The sequence below is a fragment of the Phaethon aethereus genome (genome assembly GCF_964289735.1).
Source record: "Phaethon aethereus genome assembly, chromosome: 23".
Taxonomy (NCBI): Eukaryota; Metazoa; Chordata; class Aves; order Phaethontiformes; family Phaethontidae; genus Phaethon; species Phaethon aethereus.
The window spans coordinates 4634756-4659302 of NC_138599.1; the positions used below are offsets into that span (position 1 = coordinate 4634756).

General features: G+C 46.7%; 1 protein-coding gene across 1 annotated transcript in view; it reads right to left on the reverse strand.

The window, feature by feature from the left end:
* Positions 1 to 24547, reverse strand: part of JAM3 (junctional adhesion molecule 3) — a gene marked incomplete at both ends in the record, with an annotated part of 29306 nt that continues 4759 nt past the window's right edge. The window contains 8 exons of the mRNA XM_082009897.1: positions 1 to 36; positions 677 to 731; positions 1961 to 2090; positions 2433 to 2532; positions 2885 to 3087; positions 3302 to 3454; positions 4327 to 4440; positions 5291 to 5356. Coding sequence (XP_081866023.1) covers positions 1 to 36; positions 677 to 731; positions 1961 to 2090; positions 2433 to 2532; positions 2885 to 3087; positions 3302 to 3454; positions 4327 to 4440; positions 5291 to 5356 — 857 coding nt within the window. The remainder of the gene's footprint in view (positions 37 to 676; positions 732 to 1960; positions 2091 to 2432; positions 2533 to 2884; positions 3088 to 3301; positions 3455 to 4326; positions 4441 to 5290; positions 5357 to 24547) is intronic.

A 24547-nucleotide genomic window follows, 5' to 3' on the forward strand; every position in this document is an offset into this window, starting at 1 on the left:
TTAGATGACAAATGAAGACTTGTGTCTGAAGTCACCCTGCAACAAAACAGTTCTGGCTGTATGAAGGATCTAGTGGCTTTCCAGGCAACTCTCTGTTCCTGCTCCCCCTGCTGCAGTGTGCCCAGGAGGGGAGATCTGATCTGTGTAACTTCTAGCATTCGGTCTAGGTAGCACCGCCTTCCAGCTGGTGAGGAGAAGGAGACTCCAGCCATACTGGCCAGGTGTTCCTTCTGCGGCTGTCCTCACATACCGAGGCATGGCAGGGGACTTTCTCATTCCCTCTTCAGTATCTCTGCTTATAGGGAGAGGCTTTTTCTGATCTTAAGCTTCATGATCTATTCAAATCCCAAAATGCAAATTCTCTTGTAAAAGCATCGTGGCCTGCCCACTTAATCCAATGAAACTCACCCTAAGGGGGTCAAGCCATAAGATAACAGACAGAGCAGAGCTGCATTTGATAGCTCTTGGCATCATTCACTTAAGGCAACTTAAACTGTTCATCATTTCTAAGGAAATGACTCAGCCTTCACCCTTCTGTTTTCTCTCTGTTCTACATCCTTGCTTCTGAGTGGTGCCCACTCTAAGAAAGTCTGTAGGCCCTAAAAAATCTAGTAGTCCTCTGCCCACCCTCTTCCTCTCCTAAACAGAGAGATGTTAAATGCAAATCATTTGTTACCTCATCATCTGTCCGGATGTAGTTAACGCCATCAGGTTTTGCTGGAGTCTTGTAGCTGAAATAAAGGAAAAGATCTCATTTCTGGGACAAGACGACTGCAGGATTTTGGAGGGGAGGTGCTGAGAAAGACGAAAATGAGGAAGAGCAGCCGAATGAAAAGAAAGCAGAGAGAAGCCCAGCTCATGGCTCAAATGATAGATCTGTGCTTATTCCATCATTTGTTATGACTGGGATTTTTTCTAAACTCCCCTTCACCACAGGGTAAAAAGATTTCTGTATGTTTCCACAAGACTAACTCTGCAAAGAGATTAACTGATTCTTTTCTGGGCTCTCCTGCTCTGGTCCCTGTACACTACCTTTCTGTGTGCCTCCTGTATTGTCTCCCATGGCAATTATAAAGTTCATTTTAAACCTTCGCGGCCAGATGCCTTCAGCATTTTCCGTAGTTATAAGGAAGCGCCACTTGTTTGCAATCCCATGGGAATTCAGAATTTATATACGACTGTTGAGTCCAGCGTATGCCAACCCTCAGCTGCATTTAAATAGGATATTTGGAGCTTTTTCTGAAAACCAAACGAAACCAAAGAAAAACCCAGGACTTCTGCTGAAAAGCAACATTTAACATGGAACAAATCTATCTGGTGGGAATCTTGGTTTTACATATATTAGCTCTTCCACAGATTCTGTAAGGATATGAAGGCTTGTTGCAGATGCCAATGCTGTTGTTTTTAACATTTTAATGTGCATTCTAAAATAGTTGGTTTTAATCCCAAATTTAGGTTCTCACAACTAGTGAGATTTCCTGCAGAGAGCCTACTCTCCTGCATATATTTTCTATGCATGTCCTGATGCTTTAAACTAATTGTGCAGTGAGCTCTGTTCATTAAATTGTAGACCTCATTATGCCTACAGCGCATAACCTATTGGACAAACACCTGTAAGCATTTAATTGTGCTGGTCCCCCCCTTCCCATAAAAAGTATGAGGATATTAGAGCACAGCTATCACTCCTCTGTCTGGCCTTGGTAGAAACCACAAGAGGAGCCATACCAAAATTCTCCCTTAGGCAAATAAACCTTTTGGCATGGTGCAGGGTTTACAGTGGGGAATTGGATACTTCAAGAACTGGGTTGGCCTGTAGTCTTTGGTAGGGAACTAGGAAGAAGTATGTCCAAGTCAGGCACTGAAATACATTTTAACCACCAATTTCTGGCGCCCTACAGACTACTTTGTGCTAGCTGTGGGCGCAGGGACTTGCATAGGAACACTTCGAATCCCAGCTTACCTTTCCCCACTCTCTTTGCTGTTTGCAAAGTAACCCCTTCTGTAGGCGCAGCAGATACCAAGAGTGATGAGCACCAAAACTGCTAGGACCACCAAGACTCCACCAATTATGCCACCAATATTGAGGTCATCTGGCAAAAAGAGAAGCCATCATCCAGTATTTATTTAAGGCAGTAGTAATAGTCTAGCTTTACATACACTAAAATGTCATCTCTCAATATTTAAAGCAAACCCCAATAAGTCATAGGGAGCTAGTGAGTCCCTGATTCCAAGACTGTTTCATGAATCTAAACAGTGTTTTAATGTTTCCCTGAGTTTTTAGATTTTTTTGTTTTCTTCCGCTGTTTGGCGCTATGAGAAAGCAGGAAGAACATAATGCTCTAGGATGTCCCCCTTCTTTCCCTATGCAGATGACTATTTATTTATTGTGATATATTAATCAGCATTGACAAAAAGTATGTAGAGCCACTCACAGACTTCCATCTCCTGCTCCTCACACTTGGCAAAGCCAGCATCATTTGTTGCTATGCAGGAGTAACGGCCTGTGTCGCCTTTGTGCACGGCATGGAAAACCTGGTGAGGAGAAAAGGGAGGAGCAGGACATGAGAGACAGAAGGTACTGTGAGGGTGTAAGCACGTATAAGTAACTCTCCATTGCCCAGGCTTCACAGTGGGCTGTGAGTCATCTTCCTTCTCTCTTTCTAAGAAGGCAAGTGGTATCGGCAGTGATCAAAACCAAATGACTAGGGTAATACCTTCTTCCATCATTAATCTTCCCTTTCCCAAGTCACCCAGATCTTAGAACACCTAACCTTCAAATTATACCTTCCTTGAGAGACATGCAATGACTTTTGCCTTTTACAAGTGACCTTAAAAATAACCTGTCCAGTGAAACAGCTATTAATTATGTCTGTAATGGCATTACCAGAGTGCCTGTGGTGGGGTTCAAGGTGTAGGAAGAATTCTGGAATTTGGCATTTGATTTTGTGTCTGGTGATAAAGGTTCACTGTTGCGGTACCAGCTGTAAGTGGACTTTGGGTAACCTTCATTCTCGTGGCAGTGAAGAGAGGCCGTCTTGCCAACAGGTACAGCTTTAGGCACAGTGCATCTAGGAGTCATAGGTTTCACTGTGGGAAAGACACAAACCACGTGAATGGCACTGCTGAGTGGAACTAAATGACTTCTGACAACAAAGGCATCAAAACTTTCTGCTATTTCCAGCTAGTTTTAAACAACAACTTTCAGAGTCTGTCGAGTGCCACTGTGTCCACTCTGGAGAGAGTCACAGCCTCTTCTGTTAGCTAGCAGTGCTTGGAGAGGTGTCCGGGTTTAAAGTAATACCTTGGACCGTGAGCTGGATATTAATCTCATCTATGGTCTTAGTATCAGAAGGTGCTGCCACTTCGCAGCGGTATGTGGCAGTGTCCATACGGGTGGTGTTTTTAATCACCAGGGATGTCCGGCTCAGAATTTCTGCACGAGTCGCAAAGTCTCCTGATACAGAGGAAAGAGAGAGAAAAAACTAAGGGTAGTCACACAGATTAATTTTAGGCGTCAGAATTAAGTGATTGATCTTGGACTCTTTCTGGAGTCAAGAGAACCACCTAAAAGGAACCTGATACTTGAAAGTTAAGAGCCTTCCTTTCGCCAGTGACCACAAAGGAAACCAACGCTGCTAACCATGTAAGAGGATGAACTGGAAAGCACCACCCCAAATCTCAGAAAGTTTGGCAAAATGGGACTTCCAAGAGAGCCTCAGGACTTGTCTCCTTTGGAAGATTCATTTGGATGTAGCTGTTGGTCCCATCTAAAGTGCTGCAGTAATTCCAGATGGAGTCAAGCCCTACTGGCAGCCCTGTGTTTGAGTTTCACCATCAAGCCAAAGAGTCTGCTTCTACTCACATGGTCCCAGGATGCTGCAAATCACTGTGCTACCTCAGCAGCAAGCACTGACAGCTCAAGACAGAGACCCCTTCTGAAGTGCAGGTGGAGCCCTCAGATGTCATACGGAAAGACAGGAGTGGTCAACTGTCTGCTGCTGAGAGCTCAGACACCCAGTGACCATGGAAGGACCAACAGGTGCTGGAGAAGGGAAGCTGTAGCATTTGCTTTCTTCCCCAAAAAGTATCTCCTACATAGGATCTCACTCCAGCTCTTTGTGGCTCCCTACTGTGAACTGTCAATAATGAGGACAGAGAGCAAAGAACATTCTGCTCACTCTCCACCTTGCACTTCGACTGCTGAACTCTAGTTCCAGAAGAAAGCAGCAAGACAGCCAGAAGTCCTGCCTTTTACAGACATGTTTGTTCTCAGTTGCATTGTTTCTGAGGCTGTTTTGGAAGTCTAAGAACAATGAATCTTCATACCCTGCATTTTATTGTCAAAAAATACATAAGAGGTTTCGCCATCTCGGATTTTCTTCCACTCGATTCTGGGATCTGGTGTTACGGTAGATTTAATGATGCAGGACAGCTCAACACCTAGCAGGAGAAATAAAGGAAATACAGATTAATAGGAAGCAGCTGTATTTTTGCTCTGCTTTAAGCAGTCTTGCACAGTGTTTTATTAGGAGATGCTGCCCACAAAGCAAAGCCTTCTCTTTCATCTGCCTCACAAATAGAAACACTGCTGGGTTCCAGGAGCTATTGGGGAAGATGGATTTTGGCCAGCAAAAATAATAGCCGAACAGATATCAACTACGGAGAGAAATGAACGCACTGTTCTCTACGGGCTCTAACTGATAGCAAACAAGACCTTACGACAGGGTGAGTCCACAGCACTGTCTTGCTGCTAATCAGAGCCTACAATGTGAGTCAGGGATGCAGAATCTCCCTGGGTGGTGTCTGGTAATGTACTGAGGACCATGATGCCTGGGGATAAATTCAGCAAACCCACTCCCCTTTGAAGTAAGCATTGTCATCTCCATCTCCTCTACAGAAAAAGGCATAGCAGCAGGGTTGAGAGGTGGCTTACCCAGTATCACATTGCACGACTTTAGTAGGGCCAAGATAAAATATAAATTTCCTGACCCCCTTTTCAGTATATTAATGGCAAGGCCTTTCTTCCTTTTGGGATCCAGTTCAAAAAAGCACTTAGGCAGACACTTTGCAATGCCAATGGCTTGCAGGGGACATCAGTAAACCATTTCAATCAAGTGCTTTGCTAAACAGGGAGAGACACAGACATATTCTTAAGCACTTTTGTGAACCACAGGCTCTCGGTAGTCCTGCCTCCCCCAAGAAACCAGGTACCATGAGCAATAAGCAAAATTTTTCTCAATTCTTTGGGCAGCCATCACATCAGGCAGGCAGCGGGCCCCGTAGCACTCACTCTGGAATTCCTGCACCACGGGCTTGGTGTTGCTGGATGTCAGTTCCACAGCCAAGAGTCTGCAGCCTGGAAAAACAAACAGAAGGTAATAAGAAATAGCACAGCTCATAAGTCATCCAGCTAGAAACACACGGCCTGCTGAGAAATCCTCTCAGCCAGCTACGAGGACTAACTTCCCTAGATAAAACCTATTCCTGGCTAACTAACTAACGCCAGTCCAGCAGGCCCAAGTTTATTTAGGCGTTGTGGTGTAAATACAGGAAAATATAATTGTTAGAAGTAGCAATTAAAGAGGAGGATTAACATAATGGCACAAAACCAGTGCCAGAACAAGCCATTTCCTTATGCTTATTTAGATGGTAAAGGAACTCTTACTCTGACAATGCAAGAGTCAAAGTATTTTTTTAGAATTTCGTTTGATGATCGGGGAAAGACAGGAAGCAGACCAACCGCAAGAGTTCCGGTCGGTTCCTAGAAGATGAAATGTGCCAGGCCTCTAACATTCACCGGTTGCATCTTCAAGTATTTTAAGACTCAGCGTGGTACTGTAACGTGAAGCAGTAAACTTCCCTTTGCTGTACTTCTTGTTCTGAGCACCAAAATATTTACTATTAATACAGTACTTTTCCCTCTTTTACATATTATTTTCTTTTGAAAAATCTGCCTTCCATGTCTTTTCTGCTGTGCATTTCACCGGAGGAGGTACCAACAACATTCACGTGCTGCTGGATACCCACGCTCACCAACAACTCTCCTGAGGGAGAAGGAAACAAGCAGGCAGTTTCTGTCACGGCGCAGTAGGAAGAAAGCGAACCAGACAGCAGAGGCAAGCCATACCTTCATCACAAGAGGATATTTTGGAACTGGGTGTTCTGGTTGTTGCAAAGCCCATCGCCTCTCAGTCAGACCACAGTATTCATAAAATACAGGCTGCTCCAAAGCCCCGTCTTACAGGAGGAGTACGCATGCTATAATAATGTGCCAGATTAATAATATATATTTAATAATAGGTGCCAGATAATCAGCCGCAGGGGTATGCCATGGCCCCATAGGCATTGTCGCTGTTACAAACCCCATCAGAAGTTTGTTGAAATCTAGGGGAGGATGCCCACTGACTTCACTGGGCATTCAATCAAACGGCAAGTTAAAGATGATGGAAACCAGTGCCTCAGTGACATGAGAAAAGATATATCTAAAGGTTAAGACTGTCTTATTCAGAGTAAAAAAGTCATAACAAACCTGAATAGAAAGCAGAAAAGGCAGCTGAAGAGACATGTGGAGAAAGAAAGGATCTTCAGCATCATGACAGACAGTTGGAAATTCCTCTGCTGGCCTCCAGGGTGGAAAGCTTTTGGACACAGAGAATCTGACAACGCAGGGGCAAAACTTCTCTGGTGGAGTGGACCAGATGGCATAGCAGAGCAAGGCAGCCGTCTGAGAAACACCCCAGAGCTGCGAAGGCCCTCTCCCTGAAAGCTCAAGGGCCTTGAACACCTAAACTCCTGTCAGCATTTCTGAAATGCTCCCTGCCAATTCTTAGCCCTCGCTGTTTGTTAAATGCTGATGCTTTCCTCGGTGCCTTGGCTCTCGGTGCTTATACCCCAGAGACCACTGGGGAGAGCTGAAGTTTGGCCAGGTTTAGAAGCTGCCTGTGTGTACAGAATAATTGTTACTTGCATAAAAGCCACCGGCTGATGCAAACTAATAGTTGGCCCAGCCAAAACTGCTCTTAGCATGACCTTTCCACCTTTCCCCCTTGTGCACTGGAGACATTCATGCCGCATTTGGGAGAAATCCAATATTGAACTAAGATGACAGTGGTCTGGACTATAGTGTAGCTACTTGGGAGAAGTCTTGCGTATCAGAGCTGAAATGAGTAACAGGGCAGTGCAGTGAGCACTTTGCTTTCACTCTGCTTATGCTTCACTCAGGAGAGACAGGAGAATGCCATTTTCAGAGCTGGTTCTCAGCAGGTCAAAGCCGGTGCCCCAGTCTTGGTTTGTCTCAATCAGGAGGTGGTCTAAGCAAGCACGAGTAATTTGTTCAAGTCTGCTATGAAGCAGAGTCCATTTTCATTGGGCCTGGTGCTTCCAGGCTTACCCCTTGAAAAAAGCTAATTATGCCACAAGACGCTGACATTTTCCTTTCCCTCTGTTCATCTTTTGCTCCTCTCAGGTGTTCTGTCTGGGGTTGTGATCCTTGCTTTGCTCCCTTGTGAGCATGAACAGATTTCACTGATCCCAGCAAAACCCCCAGAGCACTAGAAGTAGCTAGTCACCAGAAGACAAAAAACAATCTTGGGAAAATCATTTTGAAATCTTTGGACACATTTTCAACAACAGCGTAGGGCACTTCATACAAACAAGGCATTTGATTGCTGCTGCTGTGAGATTCCTGCTGCTGGAACCAAAAGAGCTTTTCCTGAGGACCCAGGCCTGAGCCCTCAGCTTAACTATGGAGATCCTGGTTGGCTTCCTGCTTGGCACAGGTGCCTCTGATCATGCGTTTGGCTCAGTTTTCAAAAGGGGGGAAGTTGTAGGCTCTGCCTTCTTTAGAGACAGCACCCTCCTTCCTTGGGGAAATGCATTACAAAGATGCTTCTACAAATGACAGCTTTCTTCAGAGACCTGAAGTAGCAGATACTACCGAGAGTTGCGCTGCACCAGAAGAGCCGCAGAAGACAGCTTGCACAGCGTCTGTCTGGTCTGTACAATCCCACAAATCTTTCTTTTGGAAAAGCTAGAGAAAGATGAGGAGGGCAAGGGTTCCTCATTCCTTAAAGGAACCCTGATGTACCAGTTTGGTTTTTTGTTGTATGTTCTTGCTTACACAAGATCTTTTTTTCAGAAAAATTGTGTCCCGTCAGGTAAATAGTACAGTAACAGTCCTGCTGAAGTACATCTACTGTAGCTACAATATAAGTTCAGCTGAAGGTGGAGATAGTAATACCACAATGTTGTGTTACTCTGAAGGTGTTAGGAGACTAGAGGTATTCACTTCAAGACAGTGGGACTCCATCAAACACCGTCCCCATCTCATTTCTTGGAAATTCTCCACAGCAGGCTTCTTCCCACCCACTAAACGCAGGAGACTTAAGTTTATCCCTCAGGCACAAAGCAGGATGACAACAAATTTTTAGACAGAAGCTGAGTCCTTGGAGACTGTGTGAGAGGTTCTGACATTATCACATGTATTGACGGTGGGCAGAGATCAATGTGGCTGCTTAAATCACTGCTAAGACAGGTTTATTCTTCTGTGTGTGGCACAAGAATACTGCGAGTAGCATGTTCTAAATAACAAGAAGGCTACAACTATGCAGGGAGCAAAACAAAAACCCCAAGGGGCCATGCAGATTGCAAAGCAGGAGCAGAACACCTTTACAGCTCTTCTTAGCATTACTTTGGGGTACCCCTTGCTCCCAGGTTCCGTGGGGCTGGAGGAATCTGCACCAAGCCAGTGCTTCCCAGCTGTTAGCACTCTCCTGTTCAAGGAGCCTGGGCATCTGTGCTATGTCACATTTCCCTGTTTGCTGGCAAGTGTTGTCTCTTTGGTGACCGCACTTACGGGTTGCTTTGTTTTGCGTGTCAAATCGTCATTAGTGGCTACTGCCACCTTTTAAAAAGGGTGTTCTAAAGATGTTCCTTTAGGCCTCTTTCAGCCCAACGCAAATAAGCTGCAAAGGTTTTGCGTTATGTAAATCTCACTTCAAAGGCCTCAGCACCCAGGATTTGGAGAACAGCTGGGCATAGACATGCATTCCTTTCCAGAGCAGCACGCATGCCACAACAGAGGCACCTACCAGATCTGTATGTGCTACATCTCCAAATACCTACCAGATCTGTATGTGCTACAGACTCAGCCAGACATATGGTTGAATCCCAAATGCCATCAGTTCTCCAAAATAGAATCCAGGACAAGGCAGCGAAGTCTATAGCATATTCTTATGGCACTTCTTTCAGCTAAAGAGATCCAGCCCATGCTTGTTACTGTGACTCATGTTTTCTGAATCACTTTAAAATGCTACACCGAAACTACAGTTTCAGGAAAAAAAACCTAGCAGCTTTATAGACAACTAGACTGTGTTAAATCTCCTATTTCTGTACCGGGTTTAAAGTAAAGCGTGACCTTCCATCTCCTTGTATCCCAGTCTCTTACCTGTTTAAAAATTCTAGGCAGAAATTTGAAGAGGAGGTGAAGTATTCCTAAAGCATTATAGGCAAGGTAAAAAAGATGACCAGGAAACAGTTCGAATAATAAGTTGCTGCCAACAGTCTATGCTGCAGTATCGTTCAATGCTCCTTTGCCGATATTGCAGTTATCTGATATGGTAATTTTAGTTAATGCAGTGTCAGGCACAAGCAGTACAAAAACATGCAGCTGTATTTAAACACCTGCCCACGAAAGCAACAAAAATATGCCTTGCTTGAGGTGTCCATCATCGCTAAGCCGTTGCTTGATTTGCAATTCAAAATGCATCTAAGCCATGTGGGAATGCTGCTATAAACCACACGCCTTGTTAAGCATCTTTGCTTTCTGGATGGTTACTCTGTACAGCAGGAGTTCTACCAAGTGAGAGTGAGTGATATATTGTTAGGTGTTAGAAACATGTTAGCCGAACCCTCTGCACATCAGCACATTTATGACTGCTGGTTTGGAGATGCCCCTAGAGCATCCATCCCCAATACTGCCAGCTGGAGTGAAGGGAACGGTGACAAGGACTACAGCAGAGATGATCAGAGCAGCAGGCGGGAGACGAGCGTTGTTGTTAAGGGCAGCCCAGCCGACCCCAAGACTGTCCCTGCCTTAGAAGTGTTGTGTGTCTGCGGTAGGGAGGAAGCTGACTGTTAAAAGTCTGAGAAACCTCCAGAGGAAGAGTGGAGGAAGCCACACAGTGCTGGACTGGGTAAGACAAGGGAGAGGGAGGCCAGGTTTCTGCCCTCAGCTTCTTTTGAGGAAATCACCATAAACCCTAACTTTCAGAAACATCCAACCATCTGCACCTTGAAATATCCATCCTTTTGTCTCTCAGTGCTTCAGGCTTTTTATCCTCCCTCCTCTCTATCCCCAGTGCGATTCCACAATGCAACTTGTGCCAGTGTAGACAAGGTGGTGTAGGACAGGCAACACAGCATGGCGTAGGAACGAGATACCAAAAAATGCCTAACTCGCTCTGGCTCTGGTAAGTTTTGGAGGGGTTTTTTGTCCTACTGTCCCTTGGCTGGGGTTTTTGGAATAGCTTAAGGGATTTAAATGCACTTGTGATATATAAAGACTGGATTTCTAAAGGGTGCATGAATGTGTGGGCAGGGAATGAATAGCATACCTCATTCTTCTTGAATTTCAGTGCGAATTTGGCATCCTGTTGATCCTCATTTAGATTTTTAGGTGTCTCACTACCTAAGTGACAAGTTTATATAGGTCTGTTTAAAAAACACAGCCTATCCATTAGATGCAGTTGGTAGGATTTTGCTTTCTAGTACTCAGTCTTAACTTTCAGCCCTTGCCTCCATTCCAAGGAACTGGCTGTATGTTTGCTCTGGCATCCAAGTTGCATGTTAAAAGCCCCTTCAAGCTGGTACAAGGAGCAGGCAGGTGGACCATGCTGATCCAGTGACCGGAGTAAGCTGCGTGCCTTTCTTTTACTCCAGCCTTCCAGCTTTTCCTCCCCAAGATCAGCAAGCCAAGCCTGACTCACGGGTGGGCTGCCCTGCTAAAGAACAATGTAGATGTGCAGCGAGAGATTAGCGAACAAAAGGTTAGGAGTGTCTCTGTTCAAATTAAGTAACAGATGGACCTGGTCTGTGTGGGAGCTGATAACAGTTATAAAAAGGCCATCACCAGACTGTGGCCAGCCCACCCTGGAAAAAACCCACTCAGTTGTAAATCCTCTGTGCTGTTATAGCTTCTTGTGCTAGTAAGGCTTTATTTTTACCAGCTACCATAAAACAGTATGACTTATTTTAGATGCATGGCTTGTGTACCGCTCAGTTAAAAGGGTGCCAGCTCTCTGATAGACACCTACAGAGGAGATGTGCTCGCCTGGGCAGGTAACATGAAGCATAATGAACCTAGAGAAGGCAAATGCAACACTACAGAGCAGTGTTTGGCATTCTGCATGGTTCTGGCTTTTGCTTTTCTCCTCTCCTAGGTAGCTAGCTGACGGCACTCGTTTCTTCTGAAATGCTGATAACAAGGGAGTCTCTGGTGGTCTCAGCAGGACCAGGACGCCACAGGACAAAGTTGTGTGGAAAACCATTGAGTATCTGCATTCATCTGAAGATGTACGAATTTTGGATTTTGTTCGTAATTCACTCTCTTCCTGCTCATCGCTAGAGAAGCAAGGAGATGCTGGTCTGCGAATAGAGTACATACAGTTCTGGAACAAAATCTTAACCTGTTTAAATCTCCTGGTTTAAACCGGTACCTTAAAGACCTAACTGTATTTGCTGCAGAGAAGGCCCATTAGCATCCAGGCCACGCACACAGTCTTCTTCCCTTCTCCCCCCTACCTCCCCTTTTTAGACAGGAGGATTTACTGTTCTACCTCCTAATCAGACAGCAAAGCCATTGGTATACACACAGCCTACACACCCGGTAGTGAAACAGGTTGTTATCAAGGAGATACGGAGCCCTCTTTAAGACAAAAGCCTCTCTGCAAAGCAGCCTCCTTCTGCAGACAAACATTCCTCCTCTCTCCCATGCAGGGAGGGAAGCGTAGGTGTTGCCTGATGAAGACCGCACAGTGCTTTCTGATGGTTTCCCAAAGTTTGGTTTCGTCACATTGGGATGCAGCTGCAGACACACTGCCTCAACCATTCATCTGACAAGGGCCTCTGGAGGTAAGAATTTCACAATCTTTGGTTGCCATTTTGCTCATGGCATTGCAGCATGTTTAGAGATAAGATATTAAGGCCCTGCACATCTGTACCTTCACAAAAACAAGATGGCCTATTCTCAAGATCAGATTTGCACGCCACCCACTTTGCAGATCGTTAGGCCCATGCTAGGAGGAGGAATCATGAGCCATGCTGCAGAGCTGTCTGAACAGGAAGAGTTCAAGCTCACTCATGGTCTTAGCTAAGTCTGAGCTCTTGGCTGGACATGTTGAGCTTGGACCTAGTCCACCAGCAGGTTCTCATGCTCTGCTCTCCCTAAGGGAGCACAGATGCTTTAGGAGAGAGCCAGAGCTAAGCCAATGGCTGGCAACTTGGGGAGAAAGCTCCCAGGTTGAAGGGCTTAGCACACTTAGCCCATTTTATTGAAATAGCTTTTCCCTTGTCAGAACAGACACGGCTCGAGAGACCAAGAGCCAGCTCCGCAAAGGTATCTAAATGCCACTGACATCAAGGTGAAGATGGGCATTTAATACTTTGCAGATGTGCCTTGCCCACCATCTTAATCTGTGCATGATCTGGTCCTAGCTCTCTTGTTTTCCCAACCTCAGACCATGGTTTCTGGCTCTTCTCCTGGAAAGGACTGAATGTACGTGCAAAATGGGAAGGAAGCAATACTTGGGTGGATGACTAATACCTAATACTTAAGAGACTAAGATGGAAGCAGCAAGGGCTAGAGAGTTTTCAGCATGTCATATTGCATCTCTTTCTGTAATACATTTTGGGCCATCTTCAGCTCAAAGAAAAGATGGAAAGAGTTAGAATTTTACCCTCAAAATTTGGGATGAAGGGTAGTAGGGAGCAGAAAGGAAACATGACTAGGAAAGCTGTGCATAGAAGAGGCTGTTATTACCAGCCCTTGCATTCCTGAATTGCTTCCCCCTTCCCAAGAAAGAAATGTGAGGCTGAACTGAAAGTCTTATTTTCCTTGAGTAAGCAACAGGGAATAGGGCAGAAAGCTTCTGCGTTGCATTAGAGACCACTAACCAGGGGATTAAGTTCTGCCCAGATCATTTATTTTGCCTTGCTAATGGCCTCTGAGGTCAAGCCCCGTACACAGAGGCTTTGGGCTTGCAATGCTACGCTGACTCTCCAGGAGAGAAAAACAGGGGCAGGTGGCCTTGCTGTGTGGCTCTGAGGGAAGGCCATTAGGCAGGAGAGCTCTAATTATGTCTGCACCAAGTCTTTGGCAAAAGCCAGAAGAGAAATAAGGCAACAAGGAAACAATTACAGATCACTTGGTTAGGAATGTGTCAGAACAGTCACATTGTACTGAGCACTGTTCTTGCCATTTTCATTAATACATGGACAGCATAATTACATCTTCAAACTGGTCTGGCGCACAGCCAATACCGACCATGAAAATCAGTGCATTCACAGAAAATGGGACATGAGGGGTCTCAGGAGGTCAGCTCATCTCCACCTCTCCTTTAGGGCATGAAAACCCAAGGAATACAACTGGCTGGGCCGCTGGATGTCTGCTGAGGTTCTCACAGGCAGTGTTTCCCCACGATCATTTTCATCTGTTAAAGTGCTGTACATTTATCAGTTAAGCCTCAGTCCCTTCAAATTCAGTGTCCCCTGCAATTCAGTAAGGATGTACAGTTCCAGTTCACTGGAGGAAAAAACTGAGGAATGGGAAGTCACAGGAAGAGTAAGGAAGACACTATCTCAGCCGGCAGTGGATATACCATTCTGTGATCTGTTTCCCGGATGACAGTGCCTTACAAGAGCAAAAGCAAAGGCCAGGAACAAAAATGGTGAGCCCCAAAGAGAAGTAGGAATATTTGCACAGGGCAGATTTGAAACCAGCCCTTCCTGCCTATTCCCACTTGCCTTCCATTGTTTCCCTAGCCAGCCCCAAGAATTGCCATGTAGGCACATCCTACATTATTTCTCACTTCAGTAAGTCCCTTTCCTCCCCAAAGTGGCATATGCTGATACCAAATTAGTGCAAAGTGGGAGGAAACTAGCAGATAACTGTGTTAAGAGCCAGGGGCAATGGTCTTCCTCCTGTCCTCTCCCTTCCTCCTGGCAGGGCTCTCGTTGCAGCAGACAGATGCTAAGGGAAGTCTCCAGGGCAGAGTCATGTCAGCAAGACGTGGCAAGGATGTGTGGCCAGGATCGGGGAGACAGAATGAACTGTAACAGCAAAAGGGGCAAGTTCCTTTATTTTTGTCTTGTGTGGGAATTTGACTCAAGGATTGCTGAGAATCTCATAAGCCAAAGTGACGTTTTCCAGGCTGAGTGCCAGCCAGCGCACAGACTTGATCTCAGCAGGTACTTGACTTCGACAGGAGCTAGGATGCTCGGTACCTGCCTGCCCCTGGCTTTTGATGAGGACACATATATCAAAAGCTGCCTGAAATGCAAAGACAGAAAATAAGCGGATATGCTATCAGCACCAGGCTTTGCAATACTCTTTAGCGTCTGGCTGTGTCCCAACCATCAATACAGAGACTCGCAGGGTTTTAGCCTGTAATCCTCTATTCCTCTGTCTGTGACTCTAATCTCCTGATCCTCCGTTCTCCTCCAGCCTATAGCTTGACCAAGAAAACACAGATCTGAAGTTCTGCTTATCAGAGACCAACGATGTCATCTTCCTGTGGAAAACGGGAGTTGGGAAGAGACCAGTAGTCATCAGAGCCAAGAGCTGAGAGTAGGCTAGAGAAGGGAACAGGAGAGGGCGTGAGCAGGCACACAGAGAAATCATTTATGACAAGACTGAAAACAGCTCTCTTTAAGAACATTTTTTCCGATTTTACAGTATCATTTTTCTCTTTTTTTGTGTGTATAATTCTAGCCTCGGGTATAAAACACAATTGTCTAGCTAATGCCTTGCACAAAGCAGGTACAAATGAACGTTGTAAGAGACTGACTGCAGGCACCAAGGGAGCATTCACATCTGCCTATGAGCGTGCGACCAAGAGCCTGTGAAACTACTGCCATCATTCCACACCCATCTTCTGTAAGGCAGCTTTGAAGCTTTGCAGTGAATCCATCAGAACAAAAGATGCAGATCTACAAAGGAAAAAGGCATTCAGTAGAAAGCTGCATGAGCCACATGCAGTCCTGAAGACATGTGAGTTGGGGGAATATTGTTCTAGGGGCAGCCCTGAATCACTCAAACATATACGAAAAGACTTACCTGTTAACATCAGCCTGAGCATAGGCTGCAAACCTGCAGAGGGAGTTGTGCTGCAGGGTTCAACAGAGATTATTTTCTTAGGAGGTACATGGGGAATTAAAGGGAGCCCAAATGAAGTCACAGACAGGTGAAGATGAAAAGCTTGACATAGAGCACTATTAGGAAGATGCTGGCATAAGTAAGTAGGGGAAGAGGGAGGAAAGTAATGCCATGTCAAGAGCAGAGAGTGAGGATGAAAGCAATTCTGGCTTGTCCCAACCTGGACTTCTGACTAAGGCAAGCTTGTTTAACAGAGCAGAAACGAGCCTTGGCATGGAGGGGTTAAAAGATCACTTGTCCTGGGAGACTGGAATTGGCCACAAATCCGGGAACTAACTTCTCCCAGCCCCTGACTTGTTTTTCTCCTTAAACATCTCCTGCTGCTATTTTTAGCAGAGAATTTTCTCAGCTGAATGCTCCCAGTTGAGTCCTGGTCAGAGGCCCTTTTCCCAGAGAGACACAGGCCCAGCAGCATCTGCTGGTCCCCGGTTCAGCCCAGCTCTGTTTCATTGTCCTGCTGGCTGTGTGGTTTACATGTCGCACTGCCAGGCCTCTCCTGAGGCACGGGGGACAATCCCCCCACCAGCCTGCTGCAGGCACATTAAATGCCCTCACAGACCCTAAAAGCCAGGGGAGGCTGCAATCTGGCCTGCAGTTTCAGAAGCAGCTAAAGAAGAGAGTGGACTGGACTTGATAACCACTTGCAGACTTTTTAAGAGTATGAATGGCAAAAAAGGTGGGAAGGAGATAGAAAGAAATGATTAGGCTGACATTAATAACAGGACCTGCTTCTCAGCACTAAAATCTATTTGGATTCATTCCAGTTCCTCCAAGGGAAACCGTGGAAGCCTTTATTGTTCATAAAAGTTGCAACTAAAATTGGACTGGATAAAGCTTAAGGAAATACCTCTCAGAGGACAACCCTGCCTTGGCTGCTGGAAACAAATGAGGTAACTCCCTTCCTCTTCTCTGGTTTTCTCGGGGCCCTTACTCCTCCTCAGCCAAAATGCTAACCTGTCCATCAGTCCATCACTCCCTTCCCCTGGCTCCTCGCTGCTCAGCCTCCAGCACAGAGCAAGCTATCTGTCTGAGCAGGCTGCCTGTCTATGTGCAATTAGCAATGTGTCCGTGAGTGTCTGGGGTGGTTCACAGGCAAAGCAATGCTTGTAACTTCTTTTATCTACAGCTTGATTTAATACCTGCCTGCCAGAGATAGGCATGTAAATCAAAAGGACAGATCAGGGCGCATGGATGGACAAATTGAGTAAAACAGGAATGAACCCCTGGCCTGTCTGTGCTAACGTGCAGTTAAAGCTGGGGGACCCAGGAGGATGAGGCACTCTGGATCCTGCGAACGAAGCCCGGGTAAGGCTGCAGTCCAGCGCTGGAGAGCCGCAGCGGTTGGTTGGTTACAGCAGAGCCACAGTCAAGAAGGTCCCTCTACAATGGCCCCTTCTTGGTCAGTGTATCTGTTGCCTGTGTGTCTTGGAGTCACGTCAGTGAAGCAAACAGATTGGGAACATATTTGTACTCCCCACAGCAGTACAGAAGCCAACCCAGACACAGAAGAGCAAGCTGGGCCCTTTTCTGCTCCTTGCCTCAGTGCCAAGTTTCCAGCTCTGCTTGAAACCTGTGGCCGAGCCCTACTTTGGCAGGGGTGAAGGGAGAGGACAGGCACGGTCAGGAAATACTCTGCTTTCAGCTCACGCTTGCAGAATTGGCAGTGGCTACAGGAGAGGGGAGCCAGACTGAACTCAATGGTGCACCTCTGAAGGCCCCATGAGAGATTAAACCTGGCACTGTGTGGCTTTGCCCTTCTCCCCAGCTATGCTTAAACAAATGGGGCTGAGAACAGCAGTCACCTGGGCAACCCACAGATGCTGCACAAGGGCTTGTCCCAGTGGCAAGAGCTACTTTCAAAAAGCCTCCCCAAGCCTAGCAGGAATCCCAGGAGCCTAGGATTTCTCTCTTGGCCTTCATGTACACATTCCAACACATGGGCACTTAACCTTTGAGGCTCCTTTGAAAATCCCAGCGACAGTGCTTTACAGATGAATATGTTTCCCCTAACATCTGCCCCTGTATCAGGTGCTGCCAGAGCCTCTCTCTCTCTCCTGGCTCTGCTCCCAGCTGAAGGACAGACAATAGGCATTTGAACGCAGTCTCCACTTTGCCTCCCAAACAGCCTGGGGGAGATGGCATATCAGAGCCAAGGCAGCGCTGAGAGCACAGCTTGCCAGCCAGCGACAAGTCTCGCTAGACCACAGCCTGCCTTTTCTTTCCCTCCTGGTGTAGCTGAACCACTGGCTACAGTTGTTACTGGGCATGCAGGCCAGCTCTCCTGGGCAAGTCCTGGCAGCATCCAGCTAGCCAAACTGAGGAAGGCTTTTTTCAACACACTACTGCTGGAGCCAGCCTGACCCCTCTCTGAATGCTGCCAAAACTGACCTCCTGGATTCCCAACCCTGCCAGACAGAGCACTGGTTAATGGACCTCTCCTGTACCTCTCTGCCATGCCAGCTCACCTGGAAACACTCCGGCCACCTCTTGGACTTCCCCTTCTTCACTCTTAATGACATCTAGCTGCAATGAACTGATCCAGGCAGTGTATGGGGCACAGAGAGGAGCAGTTCCACCTGCAGGAGGTTCAACAAGGGTTCAGCGAGAGCTGGCTTGGATTCTCCTGAAGAACCATTGTTCCATCTTTCTAGAAATAGCTCTGCTTCTCACATCCTGGAGCCGTTCAGCCTGTTTGGTTCAGCCTGTTTGGCACCGTTTCTGCTGCCTCAGAGACAACAACAGAGTGAGAAAAACCTGTCTAGACACCATTTACCTTCCACGGACTCCCATTGCCACATCAAAGCACCACTTCAAACAAACCTGCAAAGTGGCCGAGTAATAATCCCCAGCTCTCCTGTGCCTGCTCCAGCCAGAGGCAGTCAGACCCATCCCACCATGCTTCAGAGTTCCTCTTTAATTCAGGCCCTTCTGACAACAGGAAGAGAGGTAGGATAAAAAATCTCATTACAGGAACACCAACAGACGTTACCTGGCCTCAGACTACTCCACTGGGGCCTATGTCCTTTCTGCTTGGCATACAGGTACAAGCAGAAATGTCACCTGTCTCCTACTGGCAATCTGCAAACCTCCAGCTCCTTTCAAAAGCAGCTGTACAAGGCAGTCCTCTTGGCAGTCCCGCTTGTCCCACCGCTCAGATGCTGGATCCCTTACCTTTCCAAAGCCGTACACGTGAATGCTGAGCAAGCCTTGCTACAACCCAGAGATCAAAGAGTATCTTCCTATGGCACCCAAGGAAATGGAGGTCACTGAGAGCTACAAGCAGCTTGTCCACCATGAGGGAGCAAGTCACCACCGGATCAGGACAAACTCACAGGAGCTCAGGTAAATGCTCAAGATACCTTGCAACCAAGGGAGCTGGAGAGGTTTTTAGGTCACTTGAGCACAAGTTACTTGAAGTCACTGCTTTGGGGAAGCACCTGGCACTAGCATCAAGCACTGACCCTATGCAGCCGCCACAAGAGCAACGTCTAGCTCATTATTTTAATAAGGGTCCTTTGAAATACCTTCTGTGAGAGAGACGGCTAAGAAAATCCAGTCTGGCTTTATTCTGTCTCAGGCAGAAACAGCCTTTATTTAGCAAACTGCTGCTAACAGCTCTGTCTCATTAGTCAGTGTTTAGGGAACCAGGCTGCAATTGTTCTGAAGTCTGGCATTGCAGAAAGAGCCTTGATAATGAGGTCTACAGGAGACGATTCCTCCTGACAGGCCCACAATGACCTAGAAATCCTACTTAATTCCCTGTCAGTGAAAAGTGCTGAGTAACAGCGAGGTGCAGAGGCACTGGGGGCTGATTTGAGAGGGAGGCTGCAGCCTCTGTTCACACTTTGGGCCGTGATGCAAGAGCTCTAGGGTGGAAAAGCCAGCACTGCTCAGCTATGCAGCAGCTCCCCAGATAAAGCAGGAGGGGAGGCTTGCCAGGCAGATAAACAGGAGCTTGCTATGGTTTGTGGCCTCATCTGTAAAAGACTTACCACCATGTAAATTAGCATGCAGAGTGCTGGGAGCAGAAGTCTTTGTTTAACACAAGAGCAGAGACAGGAATAGGCACTTGGAAACAGCCCGGCTCTAGCTAGGCTCAGTGAAGCCTCCTCAACAGCAGCACCTGGATGAGGTCTTCTCAGTGCAGCAGGCATTGTCTCCTCTGGATCATACTTGCTTGCAGACTGTGCCAAAACCCTGCCAAAGGCTTTAACTCCCTGACTCAAATAGCTCAATTTTTACCTATGTTCCTAGGCCTAGCATGTCCAGCAGCTCACCAGCGTCATCTGCATGGCTACGTTGCTACCAACAGCCTGTGGTACGTTCTACTGTGGAGGCAGCCTCTCCTGCCGTGTACTGGAGTTGCACAGGTGCCGTCTCCTCTCGCATGGACGTGGGATGAGCAGCAGCTCTCTGCTGCACCAGGCGGTGTGCGTGCCCCAGAGCTGTTGTTGAGCTTTTGACACATTCTGCCCCAACCGCTTTCCCCATTTCCTTGGAGGAAAATGCAGCAGGCTGGCACAGGCTTGGGCCGCAGACACACTACTTTCAAGTGGTTTGTTTTCGACAAGCAGCGTGTGTACCGTGGTTAGGGACCTCTGGGCTGGATGGCCTGGAGCCAGCTAGGCCAGAAGATGAGGTAGAGGGACTCAGCTGGAATGTGGGCTGCATACAGCTGACCTTGAAGACCACCCCCAGTAAAGACCCTTACAGGCATGTGTTTGCCACCTGTTTCAGCCAGCAGACGAGGGACTAAACCAGGAATTCTGGAACTGAATGCACACTCTGTTAAAGAGCGGTCTGAAGACTCCCACCCATGTGAAGCTGTCACTGATGTGTGTTCTTTTACAGATCCTTGCAGAGGAAAGCAAGATTCCTCTTTTCCATCATGTGCAAGACCACTACTCCCATACCGCAAATGCGTCCCTGTTTAAAGTACAGCTCAAATGTACAAAGGACTGCTGTGAAAAAAAAGAAATGTGGAAACAAAATCACCAGCCAAAACAGTGTCTAGAGACAACTCCAGCCAAGTCTCTCGAATGTCAGCACCAGAAGGAGAGCTCTGAAATGGAGAACCTAGCTCACTCTGCACCGGCTCTGCTGGCACAGACAGAGGATCTGCCTCAGAGACATGAGGAAAAGACATACGCTGAGAAAGGAACGACCAGCTTTATTTTAGCAGCCTGTGTTCCCACCAGAGATGTGGTTTAAAGACTGCCTTGCAAAGTAGGAATTAAATCCAAAGGTGCCTATGCAACTTCCTTGCTGTCATCCCCTTACCAGTTATCTCCAGCCTGCTCTGAGCCAGAAGATGAAAGGATTGTAACACCACTTATCTTCCCACTTAAGAACATGCTTAACAGCACTCAAGCCTCAGGAAGCAGCTGTAAATTCTGCATATGGGTTCCCTCAACTTTCTTTGAAGGAGCTACTGCTTCTCAATGAGGGACACAGATACAAAAGGGAAACCAGGGAGGGAGGAAAAGAGGGAAGCCTTTGTAGCAAAGGCTTTGCCTCACATCCAGAACATGAAGCTGAGTGGCAGATGTGAGACGTATGGTGTGTGTGTCTCAGAAGTGACCGAGGATGAGCCAGGAATCGAAAAGCTCTTGGGAAATATTTAAACAGCCAGAATTGACACGTTTGTCACTAGACCACAAGAAGCTCCAAAAACATTCTTTCATTGAGACTATGCCATGTTACAGCCAAGAAGGTTAGGCAACCCAGCTCTGGCTCTAACAGTTGAGGCCAGGTCACTGCACATCCTCTGTGCTTCTCCCACAGAGCCTGCTGCCTCATCTCTGAATTTGATCCTCATCTCCCCTCTTCGTAGAGCTACTTGGTATCACGGGGAACCTGGGTCCAGCTTGCCTTTGCCATTGAATAGCTGAGTCAAACTGTCAAAACGGCCAAACAGGATCTGTTCCAAATATTTGCAGAAAGAAGAGGATCAAGAAGCCTGCAGTAGAACACCAGGAGCCTCCCCCGGCAAGGAGAACAATCGCTATTGTTGACCAACAGCAGGCTGCTGGTGGGCAACGAGCACGCCTCGGCGCAACATTGGGAAAAAGCCCCGGAGCCCTCCCATGCTCACAGAACACCACAAATGAACTGGAATCTGGAGTCTCTCTCCCCTGGCAAAGCCCCAGCGATCCAGCGCTGCAGACTTATCAGCCCTGATCGTAGCTCAGCTGTTGACTGGGAGAACTCAAGGCGTAGTTGGCAACTGGGAGAGGGGGGCACTGGAGTGCCTTAGAAGCTGCTGCCAGCCCAAACGCAGACTTCAAAGGGCTTATCTTGCCCTGTTGTGTGGGAGAGCATGCAGTGCCTGTGGGTGAGGACAGCTGTGTGTTGGCCAGGCCCACCAGAGGATTTTTGATGGAAGAAGAAAGAAGTTAGTACCTGGTTTAACCTCCCCTCCAGCACGCACAAAGCAGCTTTGGCAGGCAGAGTTCTGCACTGCCCTGTTATTTATGGGATGTTGAAAACTGGCCAAAACTGGGAAAACACCAGATACATAAGGATGCTTACCAACTCAAATAGCCAGTTCTGCTTGAGGGAGAACCCATGAGACTCAGGAGGCGATTACAAGGCATTCTGCCTTTCATCTCCAGATCACCAGTTCAAAGGCAACTCCATCAGCACTGACCAAGCTGTAGCCAACTAATAGCTATTTGCTTGTGCACAAGAAATGAGATAACCCATTGCTTCCTCGCTCCCTGAGAAATCAGACCAGCCCTGTCAGTGTACACTACGTGCAATCTCAGCAGAGTAGCTAAGACCAAAGAGGGAAACAAACCAGCACCTCCTCTGCTGTAGGAGCTACTAGATGAACAAGGAGATCCATGGTGGTTGAAGCTAACCTGTTTCATGGCATGTGTCAGCAAAGCACAGATCACTCATGCTAATAGGGGGTTGTGTATTATTCCTTCCACCTTGGTTGTTGGTATCTAAACACCTCGACAAGAACAACCCACTCTGCCAAGGATAGGGGGGCTCCCACTGGCCAGGGAAGTCAGGTACAAGTCGCTGTTGCGCACAGAGCTGGGACTTCCCCTTCTAAAGTATGTTACTGATGCACAGGACCACACTCCTACAGAGCGGAAGTTTTCCAGGCTCTAAAAATAACTAGCTCCCAACAACATGGTGGCTATAAAGAAATATTTATCTCTGAGCTTTTGCAGAGATCAATGCAGAAGAAAAAGATTAAAGCAAAGATTTAAGTGTGTATTAAAAATAGCTGTTGATAAGATCCTTTGAGGGGATAAAAGCTATTTTACAGAAGCAGCAAGAACTGCAGGACTTTGCAACACCCTCCCTGCCGCTAACTGTGTAAGCTCCCGGAAATCATTCAAGAGAGTGTTAGCAGCCAGAGCGCCTCAGGAGGAAGTCCATTAGCAGGCAGCAATCTCCTTAATGGATCCTCAGGGTGTGTGGTAGACTCTGCCTTGCCTATGGACACTCGCTTCTTTCCACTGCTGCAATTCAAGGGCTACTCATGCAGCCATTATCATCCAGTACTCTAAGGAATGCTCCTCATCTTTATGGCAGCCCAATAGCACGATGAATTAGTCTTTTGGGCAGCTTTCATTGAGTGAGGACGCAAATGAGTACAGTGAGTTTTTTCTTTTTTTTTTTTTTTTGACAGCACCTAGCAAAGACAGATGCTGATCTGTGAACAGAAGCCGTACACGACACTAATGCAGGTAAAAGCAGCAACACCTCTCAAGGCCTCTGTTTTCCAAGAACAGCATCCTAGCAAGACAAAAATATTGTCTCCGTGGCTGATCTTGGCCTAAAAGATCAAGCAGAGCCTTGTACGTCTATGTGCAGACAAAATGATTAAGTCCTCAGCTGTGCAACCGACCCCACTCGAGCAGGCCTGAGAGAGCACCCAGCCACCCCGGGGAGATGGAAAGTGGCAGGAACCTTTCTACTGGGAATGAAAAGCAGGACTGCTGTGCAGAGCACTGCTGGCTCTGTTAAAAGGTAAGCTTGGTTTCGCAAAACAGCGCGCTCTCATGGCATTGTTTGCCAGTCTTATTCCTTATTGCTAATGAAACAAGAATTCTGACTTTCTTTGGATATGTAGAATATTATGGGCTCCTTCAAGCAACCATTGAAGGACTTCATGGTTATACATCTTGAGACATACTGGACAAGACTATCAAAAATGGCAAGTGAATTAGCTGTCTCAGGTAGGGGAGCGAGCAGGGAAGTTGGACGCTTTCAATGGACCTGAATTTTTAGAAGTATTATACTTCCACCCTTTGAAACAGAGTCTAAAACAATGTGCCCCAATTTACATCCTACCTGTAAAATGCTGGCCACTTACAAAAGGAATTGCCCCAAAGTTTAAGGTGGGGATTTTCAGAAGAGGCCATGGGCATTAGAAACACAGCCTAGTAACAGGGACGAATCCCCGTAGATTTCAGTTTACTTCTCCTTCTCAGCAGAAAAATCTTACCTAGGCCACCAAAATATATTTTTAATAGCGTGATTAAAAATCTTGAAATACTGCTGAACATTGTCAACTGCTACCTTTTAGCCGCATGCCAAAGATACAGAAAGTCCCTGGCACTGTAGTTTTAAAGCTTAATGTCTTCAGATGAGCCAGCTGTGCCCAGATGAATTAAGAGGACTCTTAAAAACCTGCTGATCTTACATTTGTGTTGTAATAATCAGGTACATTGATGGGAGTAGGTTAGAGTGTGTTCTGGATTTAACTTGGAAATCCCTGGGATTTATGACTTTAAAAAAAATCCACAAACTTGAACATTATCTGAACACAATTTAATTTCATCTACTTCATCTGTTGCTGTGCTGAAACCTTCATTTCTCCTTGTGACTGACTCTGTGTTAAGCCCTGTGCCCCATCCCATGAGGGGCACTACATAACCCAGTACTTTATATTATTTGTACTGACAAGTGATTCTTGCATGACAGAACAATTCCCATTAATTTTTTGAGCTTATCTTAAGTACCTGTGGGCTGTCAGGTTACAGCATGTGTGTGACTGGTTTTCTTTTTAATCTGTTAATGCCAGCCCAGTGTTGACTGGATTCCCATTTGACCAGCTCTCAGCAGTCTGCAGGTGAGTTCATGGGAACCCTACCC